This window comes from Furipterus horrens, unplaced genomic scaffold (genome assembly GCF_987537825.1).
Source record: "Furipterus horrens unplaced genomic scaffold, mFurHor1.1.pri manual_scaffold_5, whole genome shotgun sequence".
Lineage (NCBI taxonomy): Eukaryota > Metazoa > Chordata > Mammalia > Chiroptera > Furipteridae > Furipterus > Furipterus horrens.
In genome coordinates, this window is record NW_028327175.1 from 44,097,049 (window position 1) to 44,111,603 (window position 14,555).

The following is a 14,555-nucleotide window of genomic DNA, read 5'->3' on the forward strand; positions in this document are numbered from 1 at the left end:
AATTGAATTTATCAGTCTCTGTATGGCTTCTGGTGATTATGTTATATGTTGAAAATCTACCTTGATATTTAATATAAATTCTTCTAGTTAACATTATTGATTTGTTTAGAATTTATTTTGGTGTTAGGAAGAGTGGAACCAACTTAATTTTCTCCAGATGCCTCTGTAGTTGTTCCAGCACCATTTATTGAATAATTAATTTTTTTCTCCACTCATTTAAAATTTCACTTTTATCAGATATTAAATTCCCATATGTATTTGGGTATATTACTAAACTTACTTTTCTTCTATATTGATTCACCTATTTGTTTACGGGCCAGTATCACTTTTTTTTTAATTCAAAAAAATTTATTGATTTTAGAGAGAGAGAGAGGAAGGGAGGGGGAGAGAGAGAAACATTAATTTGTTGTTTCACTTATTTATGCATTCATTGGTTGCTTCTTATATATGCCCTGATTGGAGATCGAACACACAACCTTGGCATATAGGGATGACACTCTAACCAACGTAGCAACCTGGCCAGGGCCAGTATCACACTGTTCTAATTATTGTAGCTTTAAGTGCTTAAATATCTAAAAGGGATAGTCCTCTCCCCCTCCCCCAACCCCAGCCTATACAGTTTTCCTTCTGTTTTCAGGTTTCTCCTAGTTGCTTATGTGTTCTAAAGTTCATATCAATTTTGGAAATAGCTTGTCCAGGACTTAAAAAAAATCCTGTTGGTATTTGTGTTAGGATCATATTACTTGGCAGATTAACACAGGGAAAATTGACATCATAATTGTAATGTTGAATCTTCCCATTCAAAAACATAGTGTGTCTCTGTGGTACTTTAAGCTCTTCTTCATATAAATCTGGTACATCTTTTTATTAGGTTATCCTAAGAATTTTATTTTATTTTTGTTTCTATTATTATTGAGTTCTTTTCTACCTAGAGAGCTTTTTGAATTCCCTTCATTGTATACAATAAAATTTCATTTTATTCTCTTGAGTTGTCTTAAGTAAACAATCATATCATATGCAAATATAATTTTAATTCTTCTACTTTTTATACCTTTAATTTATTTCTCTATTCTAGTTATATTGACTAATTAACTCAGAAAATATTTTTGATATTGGACTTTTTTTTTTTTTAATTCCTGACTTTAATGGGAATACTTCTAGTGTTTATGAAGTAGGATGCTGTTGGCTTTTGGTTTGCCATAGTTGTATTTTAGGGTTTTAAGAAAATGTCTGTTCACCCTAACTGGTGTGGCTCATTGGGTTGGGCATTGTACTGCAAATGGAAAGGTTGCTGGTTCAATTTCCAGGTCAGGGCACATGCCTAGGTTGTGGGCCAGATCCCTGATTGAGGGCATGGGAGAGGCAACTGATCAATGTTTCTCTCCCTCTCTTTCTCCCTCCCTTTCCCTCCCCCCAAAAATAAATAAAATCTTTTTAAAATGTATTTATTCAATTTTAAGTTTTTTAAAAAGAATGTTTTTGGACACTTTTCCTGCAAAAAGAAGCCATATCATTTTTCTTTTCAGATGTTGAATTATATTAATAGATTTCATTATATTTAATCATTTTTGCATTCCTGAAACAAACTTCTTGATTATTATGTATTATTAGTCTTTTGATGTACTGAATTATGTGTAATTTTTTTTTTTAAGATTATATCAGAAGAGAGGGGAAAGGAGGGAGAAAAAGAAAAAGAGAGACATCCATGTGTGCCAAAAACATCGATCAGTTGCCTCTTGCATACCCCCAACTGGGGTCCTGGCCTGCAACCCAGTCATGTGCCCTGACAGGGAATTGAACCCATGACCTTTCTGTTTGCAGACTGGTGCTCAGTCCACTGAGCCACACCAGCCAGGGCTATATGTCATATGTCATTTGATATTTTTGAACTGATGTGGAAATCCTTAGTTGGTATCAATATTATGCTTGATTTATAAAAGGTATTTGGAAGCTTTCCCTCTTTTATTGTGCTCTGGAACAATTTAACAGTAAAAATGCCTTTTCTCTTTTTTTTCTCATTTAGATTTTTATTTTTTCTTTTTTTTTCTTTTTTATTCTTTTTATTTTTTTTTATTTTGGTTTTTCAATTACAGTTGTCCCCTTTTCCCCCAATCTCTCTCCCCCACCCAACCCACCCCGTCTCCCGCAATCATATCCCTCCCCGTTGATGTTTGTTAGAATTCCCATAAGACATGCCTGACTCTAGAGTTTTCTGGTAGATACATGTTTTTTTTTACTTAAAAAAGAAAGAATGAAAGAAAATTAATTTTATTTGATAACTGGATTGCTAATTTTTTTGGTAAATTTTCTTAAAACAGGTGTGTTCAAAGGAATTAATAAGTGTTTTTGAAGAAATAGGTGAGTGAAATAAATTTTAATGTGATTACATTTTCCTAAGTACCCTTAATTATTTTTGATACATCTTATTCAAATTTGGGATTAAGCAGAGGCTTGCTCACTTATTACTCAAGAGTTTTTCTTCCTTGCCGAGATTTTCAATTTGGCACTTTGGTAGCCATAAAAATGTACTTTCTTTCTGTAATGAATAGAAAATTAAATATCTACAGGATTCCTGAAAAAGTGCAACAACTACATTTTAGGAATTAGAAACCTGGGTATAAAGGAGTTTTCATAGGTCTTTAGCTATACCCTCAGATTAGAAAGTGATCACTTTTTTCAAGAAATATTTATGGAGAAATATTTTCTAGGGGAAAATATATTGATATAAGTATTATGTATCTGAATGCAGAAGCTGTTACTTTCGCTTTTAACTAGTTATATTATTCTTAAGTATCCAGGTAACTCCACTAATTTACAATTTAGCTTACTCTTACCAGGGCACACTTATAATAGAATACCATGGGTATTTTTCCTTCAAATATTGCAGTTCAGTTGGATGTATTAATTTCGATATGTGTGCTTATCATTTGTTTCTCTCTGTGTTTTTTATTTTTTTATTTTTTTAAGGGAAGTCTTATGAGGGACAAGATATCTTTCCTATTTCAGAAAGCACACATCCAACTCCAGAACTTCAGAAAGAGCAACTTGAACCAACTTTGCAGAGTATAGGATCTAGATCTCTTGATAAAATAATGGATACACATATAGAAAAGAATACACCTCAGTTACCTCAGGATAAGATGATTATGTCTGATAAGGAAGAAAGAACTTGTGCAGTTTCTAAGTCTGAACAAGCGGCTGGCATCACATTATCTTCTAAGACCTCACTATCCAGGTATCATGAGAAAATCTCTAATAAATGTTTCTCATTCTCCATTTCTCTCTTTTAAGATAAATGTAACCTGTATGGAACAGGTATATATGACTAAATCCAGTACTAAGGATGGTGCTTTAGAAAATAACCCTCTGTCGATAAAGGGAAGGAAATACAGTAATGTCAAACACTCCATAGGACTGTGTGAGATAAATATACATTCCATATAACAAGAGCTTGACTTTTAAGTGCTGAAACTGACTTTTTATATAGAAAATCTTTAGAGTATAGTATTTTTTTTTCCAAATTGTCCATGGTTATTACTTTGATCATTGTTTATTCTATCATAAAGTGGCTGCCAGTGCAGATGTAGGTGACCTGAGACATAGGGCTAACATCAGAAGTAGCTCTGGATGTTGTTTTATTGAGGTCTTAGATAATGTGTCCATTTTTCTCCCTTGTGGCATACCAAAGAGGTAAACCATGGCTTTCTTCCTGTGACAGTAAGTGCTGAATTTAACCCTTTGAGTGCCAATGTCGCTGTGAGCGACGCTGACAAATTTTCCCAAAAGTGCCAGCATCGCTCCCAGCGACTCTTTTTTTTGATGTCTGTAAGTGTAAATAACAATGGAATAATTTGTATTTTATGTTTTGTTCTCTTTTTTTTTGTACCTCAGGTTATATATTGATATAATTTTTTCTCATGTTGATCCAAATTTCGAATTACGCATGGCACTCAAAGGATGAAGCCCAAAGCTAGGTTTACACACATTATTTTCCTCATACTCTAGAAGCAAGCCTTCTGGGTTATGGATAATTACTGATTTGTCAGCATTATTAAAATTTTTAACATGGTGTTGGTGAGTTGAAAAGGGGAGGTCATACACTAACCTCCACTAAAGAAAGGGAGGAGGGGAAGGACATGTGTAGCTTAAAAAGGCATATAATGAATCTATTATTTTTGTTATATAAACTACAGAAAGTAAAGCTCAGCAATATCTTTTCTCATCTTAGAATGAGGGAGGCATCATGGGGTTTTGGGCTAAAACCATTTGAGGATCAGCAAATATTTTGGTAAAGATAATGTAGTATGTTAGGCTTTGTGGCCCATAGTCTTTGTTGCAACTACATTTGTAGTGCAAAAGCAATCATATTTAAACAGATGAGCAGGGCTGTCCCAGTAAAATTGTTTATAGAATCAGGTGGTGGACTGCATTTGGCCTATGGGCAGTAGTTTGTTGACTTCTGCTCTGGAGCCTTGCTTTTTAAAACCTGGTCCTGGGACCAGCAGCACGGGCATCATTTGACAACTTGTTAGAAATATAGAACTCAGGCCCCACCTGCACTAACTCAGTCAGAATCTTCATTAATAGGATCCCCAGGTGTTTTGTATGCACTTTTAAGTTTGATAAGTACTGCTCTAGAGTAAACTTTGACCTTTGTCACAAACATATGTCATGGCATAGTGGTGTCAGTACTTAGTAGATGTGCCGATACCACTAATGTAGTATCATATATGCCATCTTAGGATTAATGGAAATACATTGGTATTAATATGCCTTCCTGGGTATTTTTCAAATACTCCTACATTTGCATTTCTAGACCTGGCAGAAAACCCCTGGGATTTTTGTCTTTAATATGTTCTAAACATAGTTTGGAGTCTGATGAACCTACTAAGGTTCATAGTAAGAAACGCCTAAGACCTCGTATACCTGTATCAAGAAAGAATTTGAAAAGACCTAAACCACTCAGTGAAAGCCAGAAAAAAGTTCAAGAATCCTCTGACCTGCTTTCATCTCCAAGTGTTGATAATGATCAATTCAAGAATATTGGAAATTCAACAGCTCAGGTATGTGATACCTACTTATTACTGTTCATATAGAATGGGTTGGATATCTGACTCAACTAGGAAAAACATGGCAATCATTATTATCCTTTGGATATCAAAAATTATTGCAGAGCAAATCCTATCCATCTCCTCCACATCATATCCACCCCTTGCACCACTGTATTGAAAGAAGATATGATGTTGAATTAGGAAGTTACCATTGAAATACCCATAAACAGACACTTAATTGCCGTTTCTTTAAAGAAAAGTTTCTTCTGACTGGTGGAAGCAAAACAATGCTGTGCTTGCATTTTATTTGCTTTCAGAGAAATGTCCTAACACCCACAAGAATTCAAGGAACAGTAAAATTAGAATTTATTTTATTTCTCTGCATTCTAAAGCTGTACGTATGGGAAGTACTGGGATAGAAAAATCTGTGAACCTGTATCAAAGATTTCAGAAGAATATTAGGATGACTTAGAATCTCCACAAAGGTTGGTGGCGTCTAACGTGGGGTTCCCCAACCCCCGAGCTGTGAAGTGGTACTGGTCTGTGGCCTCTTAGGAACTGGGCTGCACAGCAGTAAAAACTAATACAGAGAGATCCCAGTGCATACCGTTTATCCAATTTTCCCTAATGGTAGCATCTAGTAAACCTATGGTACAGTATCACAGTCAGGATTCTGACATTGCTACAGTAAGGTACGGAACAGTTTGGTCACCACAGGGAACCTTTGTATTGCCCTTTTATAGACACACTCACTTCCACCCTACCCCACCCCCACTCTGTCCTTAACTTCTGGAAACCTGTTCTCCATTAAATTTGTCATTCCAACAAGAGTGATGTAAATGGCATTTTACATACAGTTGTGTAAATGGAATCATACATTCAGAATTGGCTTCTTTTCACTTAACATAGTTCCCTACGGTCATCCAAATGGTTTGTTTATCAATAGTTTATTCCTTTTTAATGCTGAATAGCATTGCATAGTGTTGATGTACCAGTTTTGTTTATCCATTTACCCATTGGAGGGTATCTGGTTTGTGTTTTTAGTTTTTGGCTATTATGAATAAAGCTGCTATGTACATTTGTATTCAGGTATTAGCTTTTGTTTTTTAAGAATAAGTCTCCAAGAGTGCTGTCCTTATTTTTAATGATGACTTAAGATTCCATTGTTTGGATATACTATAAAGTAATATTGGTCTCATATTGGTAGACGTTTAGGTTGTTCCTAATTATTTGCTATTTCAAACAATGTAGTAATAACTAACTTACAAATAGGCCATTTTGCACATTTATCTGCAGGTTAAATCTAGAAATAGAATTGCTGGTCAAAGGAATGATTATTCTTTTGACAGATACTGGCTGATCATCCTCCATAAGGATTATATCAGTTTAAAAAATAATAATTTTAGTGTCTAAAAAAAATGTATTTTGAACTCTGGTTTGTGTGGCTCAGTGGACTGAGTGCTGGCTTGCAGATGGAAAGGTTGCTGGTTTGATTCCCAGTCAGGGCACATGCCTGGGTTGCAGGCCAGGTCCTCAGTTGGGGGCGTGCAAGAGGCAACCCATTGATGGATCTCTTGCACATCAATGTTTTTATTCCTCTCTTTCTCCCTCCCCCTCCTCTAAAAATAAATAAATAAAAATTATTTAAAAAATAAATGTTTTGAGGTTCTTTATTTTAACTTTTCTTGATTTAGAGAGGGAGAGAGAGAAAGAGAGAGAGAGAAGAGAAGAGAGAGAAACAATAGTTTGTTGTTCCACTTATTTATGCATTCCTGGTTGATTCTTGTATGAACCCTGACTGGGGACTGAAACTGCAACTTTGGTGTATGAGGACGACTAACCAACCAACTGAGCTACCTAGCCAGTGCTTAGTTTCTGTTGTTAGGAGCAGTAGATGAGAGCGCCTTTTCCCTCATGGACGTATTTATAATTTTTTTACTTTTATCATTCTTTAAGAGTTATTGAGCATGTATGAGTGAGGTTGAACATCTCTGTGTATTTGAGTCATTTATGGTTTTTCTGTGAGCTATCTGTTCATATCATTTGGCTTTACAAAGAATTGGGTTGTTAGTCTTTTATGCACTGATTTGTAGAAGTTCTTAAGTAGTAAGGAAAACCCTTGGTTTGTGATATAGGTTGCAAGTATTTTTTTTTACCTGTATGTCATTTGTATTTTGATTTTATGGATGGTGGTTTTTGCCATGCAGATATTTTTTATCTTACATAGATGAATTTCTCAATATTTTATGGCTTCTGGCTTTCCTGTCATTTAAAAAGACACTCCCTCTCTCCCACTCCAGGGTTATAAAAGTTTTGCCATGGTATTTTATAGTAGATTTAAAAAAAAAGTTTTCACATTTAAATCTTTTGATCCATGTAGAATTTATTTTGGTGAGGTTATAGGCTTGACTTTTTTTTTTTTTTGGAGATGGTTATACAGTTGTCCACCATCATTTATTGAATAATCCATCTTTTCTCATTTTCTTTTTGGAAACAGTTTTAATCAGTTACTAAATTTCCATCCATATGTGTTGGGGATATTTCTGGTCTTCTTTTTTTTTAAAGATTTTATTTATTTAGAGAGAAGGGAAGGGAGGGAGAACGAGAGGGAGAGAAACATTGATTAGTTGCCTCTTGCATGCCCCTAACTAAGGGCGCGGCTGGCAACCCAGGCATGTGTCCTGACCAGGAATTGAACTGGTGAACTTATGGTTCTCAGTCCAACACTCAGTCCACAGAGCCACACTAGTCAGGGCTAATTGATATATATGTCTTTTTCTGTCCTGATACTGTGCAGTCTTAATTTTTTATAGTTTTATAGGTATGCTAATTTTTGATAGAATTGCATTTATTTCTGATGATTCCTTTGGATACTGATCTGTGTCATGGGTCTATTTTTATATTGGTTATTAAAATGTTTTCATTATACAGTTAATAATGATATTTTTCTATTATGTTAAACTTTTTCATGGAAATTAGGATGATGTAATGGATCATGGATACACTACAGTTAACCTAAGCATATCTAGTGTTAATTATTTGTTGATTCCAATTTTATTATTATAAATAATGCTACAAAGATTATTTTATTCATAAAACTTGCTATATTTAGGATTATTTCTTTAATGGCATAGAAATGAGTATGGACATATTTAAAGCTCTTAATATTTATCCTATATTGCTTTTGAAACATATCAGTTTAGACTGCCACTACCAATATATAAATGTTATATTACATGCTTATTTTTATTAACTTTTTAGGTTTCTTGTGATCGTTCCTTACCGAAAGAAGAATGTAAAAGTGTCCAAAACCGGGCACTTGAAGAACAGCCATCGACAGTCTCTGAGTATTTCTTTAATGATATCTTTATTGAAGTGGAAGAACCAGAATGAAAGTTTTTGGGATTTTTTTTTAAGTCCAGAATTTCCAGAGTCAATTATATCAACAAAAATGTATTTAGAAAAAACCATCATGTCTGTTTTTCTTTATATTGATTTTGACTATTTAATGAGTTTGATTTGAAGTTTTTTTATAACCAGTGGGAAACATTGCTGAGGTTCTTTTCATTCTAATTCAGCATTTTGGAAATACCAAGCAATTAAGATTGCTCTCTCAGAAATAGCAGCTCTTGTTTACATTTTGACTATTCCTGTGCTGAAAATACATGGACTTTTTGGAATGTCTTGAGTGGATAAATATCTCTGTATAAATCACAGTGCTGCCATATATGGAGGTGGATTGCATTTAACATTTAGCAGACTGTTTCTGTGAAGGCCTTTTTGTTTGTATTTTTCTTTGGGTGATAAGGCCTTTTCACTTGCCTCTAAATATATGAAAGTAAATTGTTAAAAATTTTTCTATCAGCTATTTGACTGACTGAGAAATATGTATTTTTCTAATTCATGGTAACATTAGTCCTAATTGAAGAACTAGTATTTAAACTTATTTATAAAGATGAAACATCAAAAAGCTTATTTATTTTTAAATTTTTTATTTAAAAGAATATTCAGTTTTAATTATTTTCACCCCTCAGAATATGGGTAAAGAAGGCAATAACAATTTTGTTTGTCTCCTTTCCCTCTTTAATTTTAAAGCTATTGAAAGTGGTATAACTAAAAGTATTTGGATAGTGTATATGTTTGAATACATTTTTTCTCATAGATTTAGTGTATTGACTTTGTACTGTGAATATTTTGCTTTTTTCTTATTTTTTTGGATAATCTCAGGATTTGTATGGGGGAAAAAACCCCTTACCTGCATTTATGAGGCAACTTTCCATACAAAACTCAATCTTCTTTACATACACACTCACACAAATACATTCCTTTTTAAAAAAACCGATTTCTTGATAGTTTTCCCCCCATTAAAATCTGCTTAAAAAACACTTAGGTCTTTAAAGTACAGAACATAATTGTGATATTAAAAACAGACAATAAGATAATAAGTATTAAATCAGTGATTATCAATATGAATTTAAGAGTTGTTTTAAATTTTTTAATTTACATATGTAATTGTTATTCACTCAAGCAAATCCTCAGTGTGGTTCAAATTAAACTTCTCAAAGAGCAGATTTACTCTCAGTTGATAATATATTAGATCAGGCGTCAGAAACACTTTTTGCAAAATATTTTTCAGTTTGTGGGCCAGATGATCTTTGTGGCTCCTACTAAACTCCACCATTTCAGTTGAAAACAGCCACAGACAACACTTAAATGATGAGTGTGGCTGGATTCCACTTTTGGTTTGACCCTCTACATGAGACAGTAATTTTCTTACCTTAAGGTGCTGTTATCTTTATCTATGAGATATTTGTCATTGAAGTTTTAAGTTGTGCCTATCAAAACTGTTAATTGCATTATGGAATGATCAGTATTTCAAAGGGAAGATATTTTTATTGTCTAGATAGTTGTGTTTGTATATTGAAAAAAACAATGGATAATTTTCAGGTTCATGAGTAAAATAAGATATGGCTCAGGAGCAAGTAAAACAGTAATCCTGTTTGTTAAGAGTTGCTATTAGAGCATTTGATTCTCCATTTTCTTATATTGAAATTTAAGTTAACTTTTTTTGCTATAAAGGAGGATCTATAAATCTGAGTGGAAATTCTCTATAGATATGCATTTATTTATTGCGCAAGAATCATGCTGACAAATCACATTGCTATTTTAATGCCCTGTTTTTATAAATTTTTAAACAACTCATTCTGAAAAGATTTCTTTTGATTAATGTTGATTTGGGTGTTTGGTTGCCAGGATTAAATTCTTATTTTATGTCATATAATATTTATGTTTTAACTTTGTTAATGTTTGTCTCATTCACCTACAGTGAATTAATTTTATGAAAGTTGCAACTTCTTACTGTATAAATAACAATTTTATTTTGGGGGCATTTATTGTATTAAAGACTCAAATCACCCAATTAAATTACTCTACTATTATGTCCTTAAAACTATTCTTGAAGAAAGAGAAACTTAATCAGTGTATTTATTTACCTTTTAAGGTGGAAAGACTTGTTCACATCTGCATTTAATCTAATCATGTAGAGATGATGTTGGGAAGAATTTGTATTTTATGAATCTTAAAGGAGATATGATTAAAGGTCTTTATTTTTTCTTGACTTTTCCTCCTGAACACCTACATCTTAGCAAATGGTGAACATGAGAGTTTAAGAACCTAATTTGTTGGTAAATGATTGAGGCACAGATAAAAATATGAATATCCACTGTTTACCACTATATTATTTGAAATAAAAGTGACCATGTATACATACTATCTTGCTTGAAGAAGTCTGACAAAAAAGCAATATGTCACTTATAAATTTTCTTGTTTTAAAGAAAGCAGTTATGCTCTACAAATATAACTTATGTAAATAAATGTTATTTTACACTATTTTTGTTGTGTCCTTTTCTTCTAGTAGCTTTTCAAGTACAGCTTATGGTACTTTCTCCCTTCCATAAAAACATAGTACAGTCATCCCTTGGTATTAGTGGGGATTGGTTCCAGGACCCCACCATTGGGTACCAAAATCTAAGGATGCTCAAGCCCCTATATAAAATGGCATTGTGTTTGCATATAACCTATGCACATCCTACAGTAAAATTTAAATCATCTTGAGATTATTTATTATCCGTAATACATAGTGAATGCTAAGTAAATAGTTGTTATACTCTATTATTTAGGGAGTAATAACAAGAAAAAAGTCTGTACATGTTTAGTATAGATGTAACCATTGTAGGCCTAGCTACATCAGCAACAACATAACTTGTTAAAAATTGAGGTGTGGTTGGTTGATTATAAAGTTGGTTGAATGTAGATGTGGAACCCACAGATATGGAGGGGAGGGCCAATCATATAAGTGGAAGAATTAATCTTTTTTCCTGTATGTATGCTGTGAAGGATATTTTTTTGATCTTGCATGTATAAAGAATAGATTTCCTACCACATCTGAGATCTCTAAAGTTACTTTTAAATTTACTCTTTGTATAATGAATTTTTAGATGTGAGAACTGAATCTCTTTTATTTTTCTCTTCCTACTTTGTTTTTCTGTAGAGAAAATGGGAAACTCTAGTCCTAGATACAATATAAACCTGAACTTCTGAAGTGGAAATATTAGTCAGAAAATCCAGTTGGGAGAAATTCTGTGGAAACTTCCCTAAAGGATAGTCTAGTCATTTCTCCAGATATAAAATTTAGCCTTGAATTTTGTCAGATCATTAAAGAGCTATGAATGTGGTACATTGTTTTGTCTGCTCATGTTTTGGGACATTATGTGAAACTGTCTAAAACCCTAAATATATGATTAATTTTGATATAAAGAAGTTGTAGACTTTATTTTTATCATCCAATATCCTACTTAGAGGAATCTATAGTAAATACTTCTCTTTGGTCTCGGTGCTAGGAATAATCGGGCTTCTGTTCAACTCTTCTGATTTTTTAAAAATGTGGGCTGTGTGAATCCTCATGTTTTCTTTTGCAATCAATGTAAAGCTAAATTTGGGGCCAATCTGTATAGCAAGGTAAGATACTTCATATCACATTTCATCCCCCCCGCACATAGTTTTAAAAAGCATGTCACTTTTCAAAACAAGAGGCTACCATTTATTGTGCTAGGTACTGTACTAACCTTTTAATGTGCATTGTTTGCTGTTTAACTATTACAGTCCTGGCTGGTGTGACTCAGTTGGTTGGAGCATTATCCCTTAAACCAGAAGGTTAGGGGTTTGATTCTGCATCAGGGCATATGCCTAGGTTGTGGGTTTGTTCCCTGGTCTGGGTGCCTGTGAGAGGCAACTGATTGATGTTTCTCTCTCCCTCTTGTTTCTCTCCTCTCTCCCTCCCCGCTTCCCCTCTCTATATTATAATCAATAAGCATGTCCTCAGGTGAGGAGAAAAGAATAAAAAACAAAAATAAAAAGTATTACACATGGCTTAAGAAGTTAAGTTGGTGCTATGACATACATAAGCTGTTCTGCTGTTACACATTTCTGAAAATATTCTATCTCAGTTGATTTTTTGTTATGGTACATATGAATTTTATCTTTCTTACAACTCTCCCCTCTCCACTTTCCTTTTGCTTTCTTCCACTGTGTTAATCACAATTTCATGCTAAACCATATTTACTACTTCATTGTATTTATTGTAATTATTCACTGCTGTACCACATTATGTACTAAGGCGATATTTCCTTTCTGGTACAATTTTTGTTTTTCTTGGAGTTAGTAATTGCTTCACTTTTTCATTTGCTTTGGGTTTTATTTGTGTTTGAACTGGTGATTTAACTTCCCACACTCTCCAGCAAGCCTGTTAAGTACCTCTGTTTGTAATTTTCCGAATGGTTATACTGTAAAGTAAACTGTTTCCTTTTTTTTTGTCTGGAAAACTTTCTGGATCTCTTTCTTCCTGCTTTAATCTGGACTAGTGGCTTCATAACTCTCCGTGTGCAGTACAGCTGTCATCCTGGGACTTCCCTTTGCCAACATTACTCTGAATTCTGGAGCCCCTGTCATTGTCTTTCTTGATTTGTTTTGGAAAATCACATTGTCCACTTTTCATTGAAAAGGGATACATGGATGATAACATGACATTTTACATATCTGAAAATTTATTTGAATATTTTAAATAATTTTCATTTTGAAGGCATGCCCTATTGCCTTCTAGTTTTCAGTGTTTAAATTTTGTGCCATTCTGATTTCCTATCCTTTTTACATATCCTATTTACATATTTTTTGACCCTGGTATTCTGCACAATAATGAGCCTTGGTGTATGCCTACCTGTTTCCTGCCCCCACGTTCATGCTGCTGGGCACTTCATAGGGCTTTTATTTATTTATTTTTTCAGCAGAGGCCCTTCAGTTGTGCACCTGACTGTCTCAGTGGAACACGGAGTAACAAATCAAGAGATCTTCTGTCATAAAAGAAGTAAGATAAACTTTTGAAATGGTAATTTTAACTCTAGTGAAACATTGCCTAGTTTTAAAAAAAAGTGTATATGGAGACTCATTTCCTTCCCTTCTGGGAACAAGGTAAGAATGTCCACTTTTGCTACTTCTGTTCAACACAGTACTGGAAGTTTTAGGCATAGCAATTCGATAAAATAAGAAATAAGTGGCATCAAAATTGGAAAGGAAGAAGTAAAATTATCTCTGTTCACAGATGATATATGTAGTAAACCGAAAAGATTCTCCACCAAAAGATCTGTTAGAATAAATGAAATCAGCAAAGTACCAAGATACAAAGCCAAAACACAAAAATCAGTTGCATTTCTATACACTAATAAAGAACAAGAGAAAAGAAATCACAAAAATAATCCCATTTACAACAGCATTTTAAAGAGTAAAATACAAAAAGAAAATACAAATTAACCACAGAAGTGAAAGCCTTGCACAATGAAAACCACAAAACATTGGCGAATGAAATCAAGACTTAAATAAATGGAAACATCCCTTTTTCGTGGATTGGAAGACAATATTGTTAAGATATCAGTATTACTCAATGTCGTCGTCGGCAGCCGTCCATCTCGAGAGACGATGGTGTAGCTTCTTAAGAGTCTATCTGCACCGCCGAGAATGGCTGTGCAGTCCGACTCGGGAGTGACACGGTATCTGTCTCCTCCCGTGTTGAATCGACATCTTGCGATGACGCTGGAGTGTCCTCTCCAGTGGAGCTGAAGCTACAGAGCCTGGGCAGGTTGATATGGAGGGTCTGCTGTTGCCCATGCAGCAGACCCCCCCGCTCTTCGCAGCTGAAGGGTCCAAGGGAAAGACGGAGTCGATACAGCTTGGCTTCAGGTGCGCCGCAGGAGTTGCCGGTGTTGACTACAACGTCAAACCGCCTTAGGGACTCCGGCTCCGGATTTTCTGTCGGGGTTTACTCCCCTAGCCTTTCCCCTGAAGAGGTATGCCGCAAGGCAGCGGAGGTTTTTTGGAGTCAGAGTTTTCCTTCTCTGATTACTCAATGTAATCAATAGATTTAATGTAATACCTATCAAAATCCCGATATTTTTT

At 34.2% G+C, this 14,555-nt stretch overlaps 1 protein-coding gene across 1 annotated transcript in view; it reads left to right on the forward strand.

Moving 5' to 3' along the window:
• The window catches only part of BDP1 (BDP1 general transcription factor IIIB subunit), a 95,042-nt gene extending 85,404 nt beyond the window's left edge, over window positions 1–9,638 (forward strand). Inside the window, exons 36-39 of the mRNA XM_090276365.1 lie at window positions 2,319–2,358; window positions 2,968–3,235; window positions 4,817–5,063; window positions 8,313–9,638. Coding sequence (XP_090132491.1) covers window positions 2,319–2,358; window positions 2,968–3,235; window positions 4,817–5,063; window positions 8,313–8,444 — 687 coding nt within the window. The 3' untranslated portion in view covers window positions 8,445–9,638. The remainder of the gene's footprint in view (window positions 1–2,318; window positions 2,359–2,967; window positions 3,236–4,816; window positions 5,064–8,312) is intronic.
• The last annotated feature ends 4,917 nt before the right edge of the window (window positions 9,639–14,555 follow it).